At 46.3% G+C, this 14,507-nt stretch overlaps 1 protein-coding gene across 2 annotated transcripts in view; it reads right to left on the reverse strand.

Annotated features, from left to right (window-relative positions):
* Positions 1-2,368: 2,368 nt before the first annotated feature.
* Positions 2,369-14,507, reverse strand: part of LOC129867898 (hormonally up-regulated neu tumor-associated kinase homolog A-like) — a 47,469-nt gene continuing 35,330 nt past the window's right edge. Inside the window, exons 9-11 of one of the 2 annotated variants that reach the window (XR_008761688.1) lie at positions 8,001-8,160; positions 2,677-4,497; positions 2,369-2,604 (exon numbers count right to left, since the gene is read on the reverse strand). Coding sequence is in view for 1 of the 2 variants with exons in the window: in XM_055941371.1 (XP_055797346.1) it covers positions 3,779-4,497; positions 8,001-8,160 (879 nt within the window). In the remaining variant the exon portion in view is untranslated. Of the gene's footprint in view, positions 4,498-8,000; positions 8,161-14,507 lie in introns of both variants that reach the window. The other variant, XM_055941371.1, reaches the window with a different exon arrangement.

The raw sequence follows: 14,507 nt of genomic DNA on the forward strand, positions 1-14,507 counted from the left end.
AACCCAGAGTGTTTTCAGGTTCGTAGCCTGTAGTTAACCCAGAGTGTTATCAGGTTTCTAGCCTGTAGTTAACCCAGAGTGTTTTCAGGTTTCTAGCCTGTAGTTAACCCAGAGTGTTTTCAGGTTCCTAGCCTGTAGTTAACCCAGAGTGTTTTCAGGTTCCCAGCCTGTAGTTAACCCAGAGTGTTTTCAGGTTCCTAGCCTGTAGTTAACCCAGAGTGTTTTCAGGTTCCTAGCCTGTAGTTAACCCAGAGTGTTTTCCGGTTCTTAGCCTGTAGTTAACCCAGAGTGTTTTCAGGTTCGTTGCCTGTAGTTAACCCAGAGTGTTTTCAGGTTCGTAGCCTTTAGTTAACCCAGAGTGTTTTCAGGTTCGTAGCCCGTACTTAACCCAGAGTGTTTTCAGGTTCCTAGCCTGTAGTTAACCCAGAGTGTTTTCCGGTTCGTAGCCTGTAGTTAACCCAGAGTGTTTTCCGGTTCGTAGCCTGTAGTTAACCCAGAGTGTTTTCAGGTTCGTAGCCTGTAGTTAACCCAGAGTGTTTTCAGGTTCCTAGCCTGTAGTTAACCCAGAGTGTTTTCAGGTTCCTAGCCTGTAGTTAACCCAGAGTGTTTTCAGGTCCGTAGCCTGTAGTTAACCCAGAGTGTTTTCAGGTTCGTAGCCTGTAGTTAACCCAGAGTGTTTTCAGGTTCCTAGCCTGTAGTTAACCCAGAGTGTTTTTAGGTTCGTAGCCTGTAGTTAACCCAGAGTGTTTTCAGGTTCGTAGCCTGTAGTTGACCCAGAGTGTTTTCAGGTTCGTACCCTATAGTTAACCCAGAGTGTTTTCAGGTTCGTAGACTGTAGTTAACCCAGAGTGTTTTCAGGTTCGTAGCCTGTAGTTAACGCAGAGTGTTTTCAGGTTCCTAGCCTGTAGTTAACCCAGAGTTTTTCAGGTTCCTAGCCTGTAGTTAACCCAGAGTGTTTTCAGGTTCGTAGCCTGTAGTTAACCCAGAGTGTTTTCAGGTTCGTAGCCTGTAGTTAACCCAGAGTGTTTTCAGGTTCCTAGCCTGTAGTTAACCCAGAGTGTTTTCAGGTTCCTAGCCTGTAGGTAACCCAGAGTATTTTCCGGTTCGTAGCCTGTAGTTAACCCAGAGTGTTTTCAGGTTCCTAGCCTGTAGTTAACCCAGAGTGTTTTCAGGTTCCTAGCCTGTAGTTAACCCAGAGTGTTTTCAGGTTCGTAGCCTGTAGTTAACCCAGAGTGTTTTCAGGTTCCTAGCCTGTAGTTGTTTTCAGGTTCGTAGCCTGTAGTTAACCCAGAGTGTTTTCAGGTTCGTAGCCTGTAGTTGTTTTCAGGTTCGTAGCCTGTAGTTAACCCAGAGTGTTTTCAGGTTCGTAGCCTGTAGTTAACCCAGAGTGTTTTCAGGTGTGTAGTGGGTATCACCCTTTCGGTCCGGTCTGTGGCTAAGCTATAGGGGTCTGTGTCATAGTCTGTTTCTGGTGCTACGGGGGGGATTTGGCTCTCACTGTCCCCCATTGGTAAACAAAGGGCTTAGACCCTAATACACCCCCCCACCCCCCCACGACGGCTCTCAGCGGCTCAGCCACACGGATTTAACCAGGGAGTCCTGTTTTTGCTGTGTGCATGTCTCACAGAGCTTTGGGGACCCCCCTTTCTTTGTCTGGTCGTGACAGAGAACGGTTTATGGACCGGGGCGCCGTACTTGAGTGGATTAACATCGGGGGGGGGGGGGGAGTTGTTTAGCTGTGGTGCTGGTTTCATGACCACCACAGATGTCTTGTGGGAAGTGGATACACCATGTGTAGGGAGAAGCCACAGGAGGCCATGTCTGTTTCCTCATCACCCTACAGGGAACGAGGTAATCCACAGTCTTCTTCACTTATTTTCCAGGGGTGAGACACGGGTACTTTCCATGATTTAATCATAATTAAACTGAACATTTGATTTGATCAATGGTTTATTTTGTGTGACATAAACACTGGATTATTTGGTTTATATGTATAAATCTGGATTTTATTGACAAATATATAGTATGAATAGCATTTCAGGAATATTCATTAAAAGGCTGAGTATACATACACACACACACACACACACACACACACACACACACACACACAGACAGACAGACAGACAGACAGACAGACAGACAGACAGACAGACAGACAGACAGACAGACAGACAGACACACACACAGACAGACACACACGCAGAGAGACACACACACAGAGAGACAGACAGAGACAGACAGAGACAGACAGAGACAGACAGACAGACAGACAGACAGACAGACAGACAGACAGACACACAGCGTGTGTACTGACAAGCCCCCAGACAAGGATCATGTGGCATAGAAGAAGCAGACAGAGACATCATGGATTTAGTATAAATGTTTAAAATATTTCATAAGGCATCATAAAAAATCTCTCGACACTCAAAATAAATAAAAAAAATACAAAAGCTTACTAAAGAACGTGACTCAAATCAGTCCGAATCAATAGCAATATTGACAACAACAACAAAAGATTTACAAAGACATTTCTTGTTTACAAACACATTTACATATTAAAACGGTTTTGCATGCAGATTTGGCCAGGTATGAAAGACCCACCTCAACAGTGATAAGCCTTGTGTATGAAAGACCCACCTCAACAGTGATAAGCCTTGTGTATGAAAGACCCACCTCAACAGTGAAAAGCCTTGTGTACAGTACATGGAAGCATTAGTTAGTCCAATAGGGTGAATATATGAATGTCACATCTTAGTGAATTTTACACTAGAGTCCAGCATTGGAACATGTAGTATTTACAAGAAACGTACTTCACTACCACCGTTTACATTTGTTCAGAACACCTTGGCAATACCGGCAATACCGACAATACCGGCAGAACACACATATATAGTACTATTACAGCACAGACTACAGTCACTTTTACTTAACATGACATGAATCACTCAGCTCTCTCTCTCTCTGTGTGTGACTCAGCTCTCTCTCTCTCTCTCTGTGTGTGTGTGTGACTCAGCTCTCTCTCTCTCTGTGTGTGTGTGTGTGTGTCACTCAGCTCTCTCTCTCTGTGTGTGTGTGTGTGTGTGTGTGTGTGTGTGTGTGTGTGTGTGTGTGTGTGTGTGTGTGTGTGTGTGTGTGAGAGACTCAGCTCTCTCTCTCTCTCTGTGTATGTGACTCAGCTCTCTGTGTGTGTGTGTCACTCAGCTCTCCCTCTCTCTCTGTGTGTGTCACTCAGTCACTCAGCTCTCCCTCTCTCTCTGTGTGTGTCACTCAGTCACTCAGCTCTCCCTCTCTCTCTGTGTGTGTCACTCAGTCACTCAGCTCTCCCTCTCTCTCTGTGTGTGTCACTCAGTCACTCAGCTCTCCCTCTCTCTCTGTGTGTGTCACTCAGCTCTCTCACAACACAATATACAACAATGACAGGTAACACTGTGGAGCTTGGTCGGTCACGCGTTCCAGTCACCGGTGTCACAACAAAGGCCTTTCGTCAGCCGAAACACTCGTTGACAAAGTGGCATTTTATCCACTTTAGTCTTTCTCTATGTCTTTAATGTTTAATGCATTAATTTCTATTATCGCAATAGTCTCTCTAACACCAAGAGGGTCTCTAGAGTCGTAGTGTCGTCATGGCGACTGCCTCAGCAGAGGACGAGTTCCAAGGAGTGAGATCCAAACTCTCTCAAAACGACCACACCCTCTCCCCTCGTTTCATACTTTGGACCAGAGCCACACCCTACAGATGGTCTTCCTTCATCTTCGTACCGCTACCCACAATGCTTCAGCAGAGGGTCTTGAGCGCCCCGGAGGCGCAGAGCAGCGTCTGCATGTGGTAAGGGGGCGGAGACACCAGCTCCTCCTCCACCGCCTGCTCCGCCCTGAAACTGAACGGCTGGAAGGGAACCTTCTTCTTCAGGATCTGACCGATGCCCATAGAAGGGAACTTACTGTGCTGGGGGCTGTCTGGCTCAACGCTGCCCCCGATGGACGGAGGACTGAACGCAGATGACGGGTTGAGGGGACTGAAGGCTGAGCCCCCCAGGGGGCTGCCGAAGATACTAGGGGGGTTGTCACCCGAGTTAGAGGAGGACTTTTTGGGCTGGGGGTTGACGATGAGGACGGGGGGGCTGGGGATAGTCGCTTTTTTAAGGTAGGACGAATCAGGGTGGAAGGCCGAGACGTGTCGCGGAGGAGAGAAGGTCCCATTGGTCAGTTTGTACCAGGGTGTGGCCGAGGCGGGGACCACAACGTCGTCGAATGTCTCAGCTTTGGCGAGGGAGTCGTAGGAGTGCATGCCGATTGGAGAAGGAGCCGGGGGGGCGGGGATGTGGTCTGGGCTGGTATTGGCTGCCTGGAGGGTTTCTAGGTGCCTGGTTGGCTGTGAAGTGCAGGGGAAGAGGGGGTGGATCTCTAGGTATTCCATGGACGACGAGGCAACGGTGCCGGACGGGGCGAGAGGAGAGGCACGGTGGAAGTTACCCGTTACCGCTCGCAGCAGACCTGAGAGAGATGAGGAAGAGGAGAGAGAAAAGTGTTACCTTCTGGGCTGACATGTATCCACACAATGGTGGTCTTTTTACCCTAAAATAAAACCAATCAGTCCGTGAGTCTGGACCACTCAGGAACACGTCCGTGAGTCTGGACCACTCAGGAACACGTCCGTGAGTCTGGAACACATCCGTGAGTCTGGAACACGTCCGTGAGTCTGGAACACGTCCGTGAGTCTGGACCACTCAGGAACACGTCCGTGAGTCTGGACCACTCAGGAACACGTCCGTGAGACTGGACCACTCAGGAACACGTCCGTGAGACTGGACCACTCAGGAACACGTCCGTGAGTCTGGACCACTCAGGAACACGTCTGTGAGTCTGGACCAGTCAGGAACACGTCCGTGAGTCTGGAACACGTCCGTGAGTCTGGACCACTCAGGAACACGTCCGTGAGTCTGGACCACTCAGGAACACGTCCGTGAGTCTGGAGCACGTCCGTGAGTCTGGACCACTCAGGAACACGTCTGTGAGTCTGGACCAGTCAGGAACACGTCCGTGAGTCTGGACCACTCAGGAACACGTCCGTGAGTCTGGAACACGTCCGTGAGTCTGGACCACTCAGGAACACGTCTGTGAGTCTGGAACACTCAGGAACACGTCTGTGAGTCTGGAACACTCAGGAACACGTCTGTGAGTCTGGAACACTCAGGAACACGTCCGTGAGTCTGGAACACTCAGGAACACGTCTGTGAGTCTGGAACACTCAGGAACACGTCTGTGAGTCTGGACCACTCAGGAACACGTCCGTGAGACTGGACCACTCAGGAACACGTCCGTGAGTCTGGACCAGTCAGGAACACGTCCGTGAGTCTGGACCACTCAGGAACACGTCTGTGAGTCTGGACCACTCAGGAACACGTCTGTGAGTCTGGAACACTCAGGAACACGTCCGTGAGTCTGGAACACTCAGGAACACGTCCGTGAGTCTGGAACACTCAGGAACACGTCCGTGAGTCTGGAACACTCAGGAACACGTCCGTGATACTGGAACACGTCTGTGAGTCTGGACCACTCAGGAACACGTCCGTGAGTCTGGACCACTCAGGAACACGTCCGTGAGACTGGAACACTCAGGAACACGTCCGTGAGACTGGAACACTCAGGAACACGTCCGTGAGACTGGACCACTCAGGAACACGTCCGTGAGTCTGGACCAGTCAGGAACACGTCCGTGAGTCTGGACCACTCAGGAACACGTCCGTGAGATTGGACCACTCAGGAACACGTCCGTGAGAATGGACCACTCATCACCTCTTGGAAAGCCATTCTGGAGTGTCTTTGGCATGAAAATGTGTGTAAATGTCTCCCTGAATAACAAAACTATCTCAGGGTTGGATGTTCAGTTGACTGAGGTGGGTTTTCCTCTAACTTTTTACCCAGACTTCCCTCCTTTTATATTTATTTTGATCCTGACAAACTCCCCAGTCCCTGCGGGTGACAAGCATGCCCATAACATGATGCTGCCACCACAATACTTGAGCAATTTTAAGAAAAACAATAGATATATGTTCCCCTAAGAGTTGATTCAGGTTGGTAGAATCGTTTTCCAAATGATTCACAGCTGTAATGGCTGCCAAAGGTGTTTCCATCAGTTATTACCTCAGGGGGGTGAAGACATATGCAATCAATTCATCTTCATTTTTTAAATTTGATATTAATTTGGAAACATTTCTAGAATTTTTCTTTCATTTTGTAAATGTAGAGTCGATCGGTAGGAAAACCATTTCATTTAATCCCTTTATAGATGTAATTGTAAGGCTGTGTGATGGGGTGTAGACTTTCACAAGGCACAAGAGGCCATAACATACACGCCAAGGGCCCATTCCAAGGCAGACTCAGGCCTATTCCAAGGCAGACTCAGGCCTATCCCAAGGCAGACTCAGGCCTATCCCAAGGCAGACTCAGGCCTATCCCAAGGCAGACTCAGGCCTATCCCAAGGCAGACTCAGGCCCACTCCAAGGCAGACTCAGGCCCATCCCAAGGCAGACTCAGGCCCATCCCAAGGCAGACTCAGGCCCATCCCAAGGCAGACTCAGGCCCACTCCAAGGCAGACTCAGGCCCGCTCCAAGGCAGACTCAGGCCCGTTCCAAGGCAGACTCAGGCCCGTTCCAAGGCTGACTCAGGCCCGTTCCAAGGCAGACTCAGGCCCATCCCAAGGCAGACTCAGGCCCATCCCAAGGCAGACTCAGGCCCGTTCCAAGGCAGACTCAGGCTCGTTCCAAGGCAGACTCAGGCCCGTTCCGAGGCAGACTAAGGCCCTTTCCGAGGCAGACTCAGGCTCATTCCGAGGCAGACTCAGGTTCATTCCGAGGCAGACTCAGGCCCGTTCCAAGGCAGACTCAGGCTCGTTCCAAGGCAGACTCAGGCTCGTTCCAAGGCAGACTCAGGCCCTTTCCAAGGCAGACTCAGGCCCATGCCAAGGCAGACTCAGGCCCATGCCAAGGCAGACTCAGGCCCATGCCAAGGCAGACTCAGGCCCGTTCCAAGGCAGACTCAGGCCCGTTCCAAGGCAGACTCAGGCCCAATCCAAGGCAGACTCAGGCCCATCCCAAGGCAGACTCAGGCCCACTCCGAGGCAGACTCAGGCCCTTTCCGAGGCAGACTCAGGCCCGTTCCGAGGCAGACTCAGGCCCGTTCCAAGGCAGACTCAGGCTCGTTCCAAGGCAGACTCAGGCCCGTTCCAAGGCAGATTCAGGCCCATTCCAAGGCAGACTCAGGCCCATTCCAAGGCAGACTCAGGCCCGTTCCAAGGCAGACTCAGGCCCGTTCCAAGGCAGACTCAGGCCCGTTCCAAGGCAGACTCAGGCCCGTTCCAAGGCAGACTCAGGCCCATTCCAAGGCAGACTCAGGCCCACTCCAAGGCAGACTCAGGCCCATCCCAAGGCAGACTCAGGCCCGTTCCAAGGCAGACTCAGGCCCGTTCCAAGGCAGACTCAGGCCCATCCCAAGGCAGACTCAGGCCCGTTCCAAGGCAGACTCAGGCCCGTTCCAAGGCAGACTCAGGCCCATCCCAAGGCAGATTCAGGCCCGTTCCAAGGCAGACTCAGGACAATGTTGGCTGTGTGTGTGTAAGCTTGTGGTGTCACCTGTCTTATGGGGATGGAGAGATGGGGTGGAGGGATGGGGGTGGAGGTTTGGGATGGAGGGATGGGGGTTTGGGGTGGAGGGATGGGGTGGAGGTTTGGGATGGAGGGATGGGGGTTTGGGGTGGAGGGGTGGAGGTTTGGGGTGGAGGGATGGGGTGGAGGTTTGGGATGGAGGGATGGGGGTTTGGGGTGGAGGGATGGGGTGGAGGTTTGGGGTAGAGGGATGGGGTGGAGGTTTGAGATAGAGGGACGGGGCTTGGGGTGGAGGGATGGAGGGGTGGAGGTTTGGGATGGAGGGGTGGCATCAGCCATTGTTGTTGATAGCAGTCAGTGCTCCAGCCTGTGTGTCTCTCTCTGGTCTCACCATTCCTGTGCTTCTTCTCCTTGCTAGGCCCCTTGCTGTAGGCCAGGTAGACAGGAGTCTGTTTAGGAGGAATGGTGACCTTCTCTACGTGTTTCCTCCACTGGGTTTGGAAGTATTCATTCTTCTCTGTCTTCTTCTCCTTCTCCTGAAACACCTTCTCCTGGAGGACAGAGACGGTATTACAATGTTTATACAACCTGGTACACCTTCTCCTGGAGGACAGAGACGGTATTACAACCTGGTACACCTTCTCCTGGAGGACAGAGACGGTATTACAACCTGGTACACCTTCTCCTGAAACACAGAGACGGTATTACAACCTGGTACACCTTCTCCTGAAACACAGAGACGGTATTACAACCTGGTACACCTTCTCCTGGAGGACAGAGACGGTATTACAACCTGGTACACCTTCTCCTGGAGGACAGAGACGGTATTACAACCTGGTACACCTTCTCCTGAAACACAGAGACGGTATTACAATGTTTATACAACCTGGTACACCTTCTGGAGGACATCAAACTTCCTGACGCTACAGAAACAGGAGATCGGCTCCTGCCCTATGAGCCATTCTGGCTCTGACCAGACTTACTTTACATTGTTGTTACACCGTTATCAAAACATTACTACAACGTCATTCAAGCATTACTCTAGAGTTATGCCTACTGCATTCAAGCATTACTCTAGAGTTATGCCTACTGCTTTCAAGCATTACTCTAGAGTTATGCCTACTGCTTTCAAGCATTACTCTAGAGTTATGCCTACTGCTTTTCAAGCATTACTCTAGAGTTATGCCTACTGCTTTTCAAGCATTACTCCAGAGTTATGCCTACTGCATTCAAGCATTACTCTAGAGTTATGCCTACTGCTTTTCAAGCATTACTCCAGAGTTATGCCTACTGCATTCAAGCATTACTCTAGAGTTATGCCTACTGCTTTTCAAGCATTACTCCAGAGTTATGCCTACTGCATTCAAGCATTACTCTAGAGTTATGCCTACTGCTTTTCAAGCATTACTCTAGAGTTATGCCTACTGCATTCAAGCATTACTCTAGAGTTATGCCTACTGCTTTTCAAGCATTACTCTAGAGTTATGCCTACTGCTTTTCAAGCATTACTCTAGAGTTATGCCTACTGCATTCAAGCATTACTCTAGAGTTATGCCTACTGCATTCAAGCATTACTCTAGAGTTATGCCTACTGCATTCAAGCATTACTCTAGAGTTATGCCTACTGCATTCAAGCATTACTCTAGAGTTATGCCTACTGCATTTCAAGCATTACTCTAGAGTTATGCCTACTGCTTTTCAAGCATTACTCTAGAGTTATGCCTACTGCATTCAAGCATTACTCTAGAGTTATGCCTACTGCTTTTCAAGCATTACTCCAGAGTTATGCCTACTGCTTTTCAAGCATTACTCCAGAGTTATGCCTACTGCTTTCAAGCATTACTCTAGAGTTATGCCTACTGCATTCAAGCATTACTCTAGAGTTATGCCTACTGCTTTTCAAGCATTACTCCAGAGTTATGCCTACTGCTTTTCAAGCATTACTCTAGAGTTATGCCTACTGCTTTCAAGCATTACTCTAGAGTTATGCCTACTGCTTTTCAAGCATTACTCTAGAGTTATGCCTACTGCTTTTCAAGCATTACTCTAGAGTTATGCCTACTGCATTCAAGCATTACTCTAGAGTTATGCCTACTGCTTTTCAAGCATTACTCTAGAGTTATGCCTACTGCTTTTCAAGCATTACTCTAGAGTTATGCCTACTGCTTTTCAAGCATTACTCTAGAGTTATGCCTACTGCTTTCAAGCATTACTCTAGAGTTATGCCTACTGCATTCAAGCATTACTCTAGAGTTATGCCTACTGCTTTTCAAGCATTACTCTAGAGTTATGCCTACTGCTTTCAAGCATTACTCTAGAGTTATGCCTACTGCTTTCAAGCATTACTCTAGAGTTATGCCTACTGCTTTCAAGCATTACTCTAGAGTTATGCCTACTGCATTCAAGCATTACTCTAGAGTTATGCCTACTGCTTTCAAGCATTACCCTAGAGTTATGCCTACTGCTTTTCAAGCATTACTCTAGAGTTATGCCTACTGCTTTCAAGCATTACTCTAGAGTTATGCCTACTGCTTTTCAAGCATTACTCTAGAGTTATGCCTACTGCTTTTCAAGCATTACTCTAGAGTTATGCCTACTGCTTTTCAAGCATTACTCTAGAGTTATGCCTACTGCTTTTCAAGCATTACTCTAGAGTTATGCCTACTGCTTTTCAAGCATTACTCTAGAGTTATGCCTACTGCTTTTCAAGCATTACTCTAGAGTTATGCCTACTGCTTTCAAGCATTACCCTAGAGTTATGCCTACTGCTTTTCAAGCATTACTCTAGAGTTATGCATACTGCTTTCAAGCATTACTCTAGAGTTATGCCTACTGCTTTTCAAGCATTACTCTAGAGTTATGCCTACTGCTTTCAAGCATTACTCTAGAGTTATGCCTACTGCTTTCAAGCATTACTCTAGAGTTATGCCTACTGCTTTCAAGCATTACTCTAGAGTTATGCCTACTGCTTTCAAGCATTACTCTAGAGTTATGCCTACTGCTTTCAAGCATTACTCTAGAGTTATGCCTACTGCTTTTCAAGCATTACTCCAGAGTTATGCCTACTGCTTTCAAGCATTACTCTAGAGTTATGCCTACTGCATTCAAGCATTACTCCAGAGTTATGCCTACTGCATTCAAGCATTACTCTAGAGTTATGCCTACTGCATTCAAGCATTACTCTAGAGTTATGCCTACTGCTTTTCAAGCATTACTCTAGAGTTATGCCTACTGCATTCAAGCATTACTCTAGAGTTATGCCTACTGCTTTTCAAGCATTACTCTAGAGTTATGCCTACTGCTTTTCAAGCATTACTCTAGAGTTATGCCTACTGCTTTCAAGCATTACTCTAGAGTTATGCCTACTGCTTTTCAAGCATTACTCTAGAGTTATGCCTACTGCTTTCAAGCATTACTCTAGAGTTATGCCTACTGCTTTCAAGCATTACTCCAGAGTTATGCCTACTGCTTTCAAGCATTACTCCAGAGTTATGCCTACTGCATTCAAGCATTACTCTAGAGTTATGCCTACTGCTTTCAAGCATTACTCTAGAGTTATGCCTACTGCTTTCAAGCATTACTCTAGAGTTATGCCTACTGCTTTCAAGCATTACTCTAGAGTTATGCCTACTGCTTTCAAGCATTACTCTAGAGTTATGCCTACTGCTTTCAAGCATTACTCTAGAGTTATGCCTACTGCTTTTCAAGCATTACTCCAGAGTTATGCCTACTGCTTTCAAGCATTACTCTAGAGTTATGCCTACTGCTTTCAAGCATTACTCTAGAGTTATGCCTACTGCTTTTCAAGCATTACTCTAGAGTTATGCCTACTGCATTCAAGCATTACTCTAGAGTTATGCCTACTGCATTCAAGCATTACTCTAGAGTTATGCCTACTGCATTCAAGCATTACTCTAGAGTTATGCCTACTGCATTTCAAGCATTACTCTAGAGTTATGCCTACTGCTTTTCAAGCATTACTCTAGAGTTATGCCTACTGCATTCAAGCATTACTCTAGAGTTATGCCTACTGCTTTTCAAGCATTACTCCAGAGTTATGCCTACTGCTTTTCAAGCATTACTCCAGAGTTATGCCTACTGCTTTCAAGCATTACTCTAGAGTTATGCCTACTGCATTCAAGCATTACTCTAGAGTTATGCCTACTGCTTTTCAAGCATTACTCCAGAGTTATGCCTACTGCTTTTCAAGCATTACTCTAGAGTTATGCCTACTGCTTTCAAGCATTACTCTAGAGTTATGCCTACTGCTTTTCAAGCATTACTCTAGAGTTATGCCTACTGCTTTTCAAGCATTACTCTAGAGTTATGCCTACTGCATTCAAGCATTACTCTAGAGTTATGCCTACTGCTTTTCAAGCATTACTCTAGAGTTATGCCTACTGCTTTTCAAGCATTACTCTAGAGTTATGCCTACTGCTTTTCAAGCATTACTCTAGAGTTATGCCTACTGCTTTCAAGCATTACTCTAGAGTTATGCCTACTGCATTCAAGCATTACTCCAGAGTTATGCCTACTGCATTCAAGCATTACTCTAGAGTTATGCCTACTGCATTCAAGCATTACTCTAGAGTTATGCCTACTGCTTTTCAAGCATTACTCTAGAGTTATGCCTACTGCATTCAAGCATTACTCTAGAGTTATGCCTACTGCTTTTCAAGCATTACTCTAGAGTTATGCCTACTGCTTTTCAAGCATTACTCTAGAGTTATGCCTACTGCTTTCAAGCATTACTCTAGAGTTATGCCTACTGCTTTTCAAGCATTACTCTAGAGTTATGCCTACTGCTTTCAAGCATTACTCTAGAGTTATGCCTACTGCTTTCAAGCATTACTCCAGAGTTATGCCTACTGCTTTCAAGCATTACTCCAGAGTTATGCCTACTGCATTCAAGCATTACTCTAGAGTTATGCCTACTGCTTTCAAGCATTACTCTAGAGTTATGCCTACTGCTTTCAAGCATTACTCTAGAGTTATGCCTACTGCTTTCAAGCATTACTCTAGAGTTATGCCTACTGCTTTCAAGCATTACTCTAGAGTTATGCCTACTGCTTTCAAGCATTACTCTAGAGTTATGCCTACTGCTTTTCAAGCATTACTCCAGAGTTATGCCTACTGCTTTCAAGCATTACTCTAGAGTTATGCCTACTGCTTTCAAGCATTACTCTAGAGTTATGCCTACTGCTTTTCAAGCATTACTCTAGAGTTATGCCTACTGCATTCAAGCATTACTCTAGAGTTATGCCTACTGCATTCAAGCATTACTCTAGAGTTATGCCTACTGCATTCAAGCATTACTCTAGAGTTATGCCTACTGCATTTCAAGCATTACTCTAGAGTTATGCCTACTGCTTTTCAAGCATTACTCTAGAGTTATGCCTACTGCATTCAAGCATTACTCTAGAGTTATGCCTACTGCTTTTCAAGCATTACTCCAGAGTTATGCCTACTGCTTTTCAAGCATTACTCCAGAGTTATGCCTACTGCTTTCAAGCATTACTCTAGAGTTATGCCTACTGCATTCAAGCATTACTCTAGAGTTATGCCTACTGCTTTTCAAGCATTACTCCAGAGTTATGCCTACTGCTTTTCAAGCATTACTCTAGAGTTATGCCTACTGCTTTCAAGCATTACTCTAGAGTTATGCCTACTGCTTTTCAAGCATTACTCTAGAGTTATGCCTACTGCTTTTCAAGCATTACTCTAGAGTTATGCCTACTGCATTCAAGCATTACTCTAGAGTTATGCCTACTGCTTTTCAAGCATTACTCTAGAGTTATGCCTACTGCTTTTCAAGCATTACTCTAGAGTTATGCCTACTGCTTTTCAAGCATTACTCTAGAGTTATGCCTACTGCTTTCAAGCATTACTCTAGAGTTATGCCTACTGCATTCAAGCATTACTCTAGAGTTATGCCTACTGCTTTTCAAGCATTACTCTAGAGTTATGCCTACTGCTTTCAAGCATTACTCTAGAGTTATGCCTACTGCTTTCAAGCATTACTCTAGAGTTATGCCTACTGCTTTCAAGCATTACTCTAGAGTTATGCCTACTGCATTCAAGCATTACTCTAGAGTTATGCCTACTGCTTTCAAGCATTACCCTAGAGTTATGCCTACTGCTTTTCAAGCATTACTCTAGAGTTATGCCTACTGCTTTCAAGCATTACTCTAGAGTTATGCCTACTGCTTTTCAAGCATTACTCTAGAGTTATGCCTACTGCTTTTCAAGCATTACTCTAGAGTTATGCCTACTGCTTTTCAAGCATTACTCTAGAGTTATGCCTACTGCTTTTCAAGCATTACTCTAGAGTTATGCCTACTGCTTTTCAAGCATTACTCTAGAGTTATGCCTACTGCTTTTCAAGCATTACTCTAGAGTTATGCCTACTGCTTTCAAGCATTACTCTAGAGTTATGCCTACTGCATTCAAGCATTACTCCAGAGTTATGCCTACTGCATTCAAGCATTACTCTAGAGTTATGCCTACTGCTTTCAAGCATTACTCTAGAGTTATGCCTACTGCTTTTCAAGCATTACTCCAGAGTTATGCCTACTGCTTTTCAAGCATTACTCTAGAGTTATGCCTACTGCATTCAAGCATTACTCTAGAGTTATGCCTACTGCTTTTCAAGCATTACTCTAGAGTTATGCCTACTGCTTTTCAAGCATTACTCTAGAGTTATGCCTACTGCTTTTCAAGCATTACTCTAGAGTTATGCCTACTGCTTTTCAAGCATTACTCTAGAGTTATGCCTACTGCTTTCAAGCATTACCCTAGAGTTATGCCTACTGCTTTTCAAGCATTACTCTAGAGTTATGCATACTGCTTTCAAGCATTACTCTAGAGTTATGCATACTGCTTTCAAGCATTACTCTAG

Source organism: Salvelinus fontinalis, chromosome 13, assembly GCF_029448725.1.
Source record: "Salvelinus fontinalis isolate EN_2023a chromosome 13, ASM2944872v1, whole genome shotgun sequence".
Lineage (NCBI taxonomy): Eukaryota > Metazoa > Chordata > Actinopteri > Salmoniformes > Salmonidae > Salvelinus > Salvelinus fontinalis.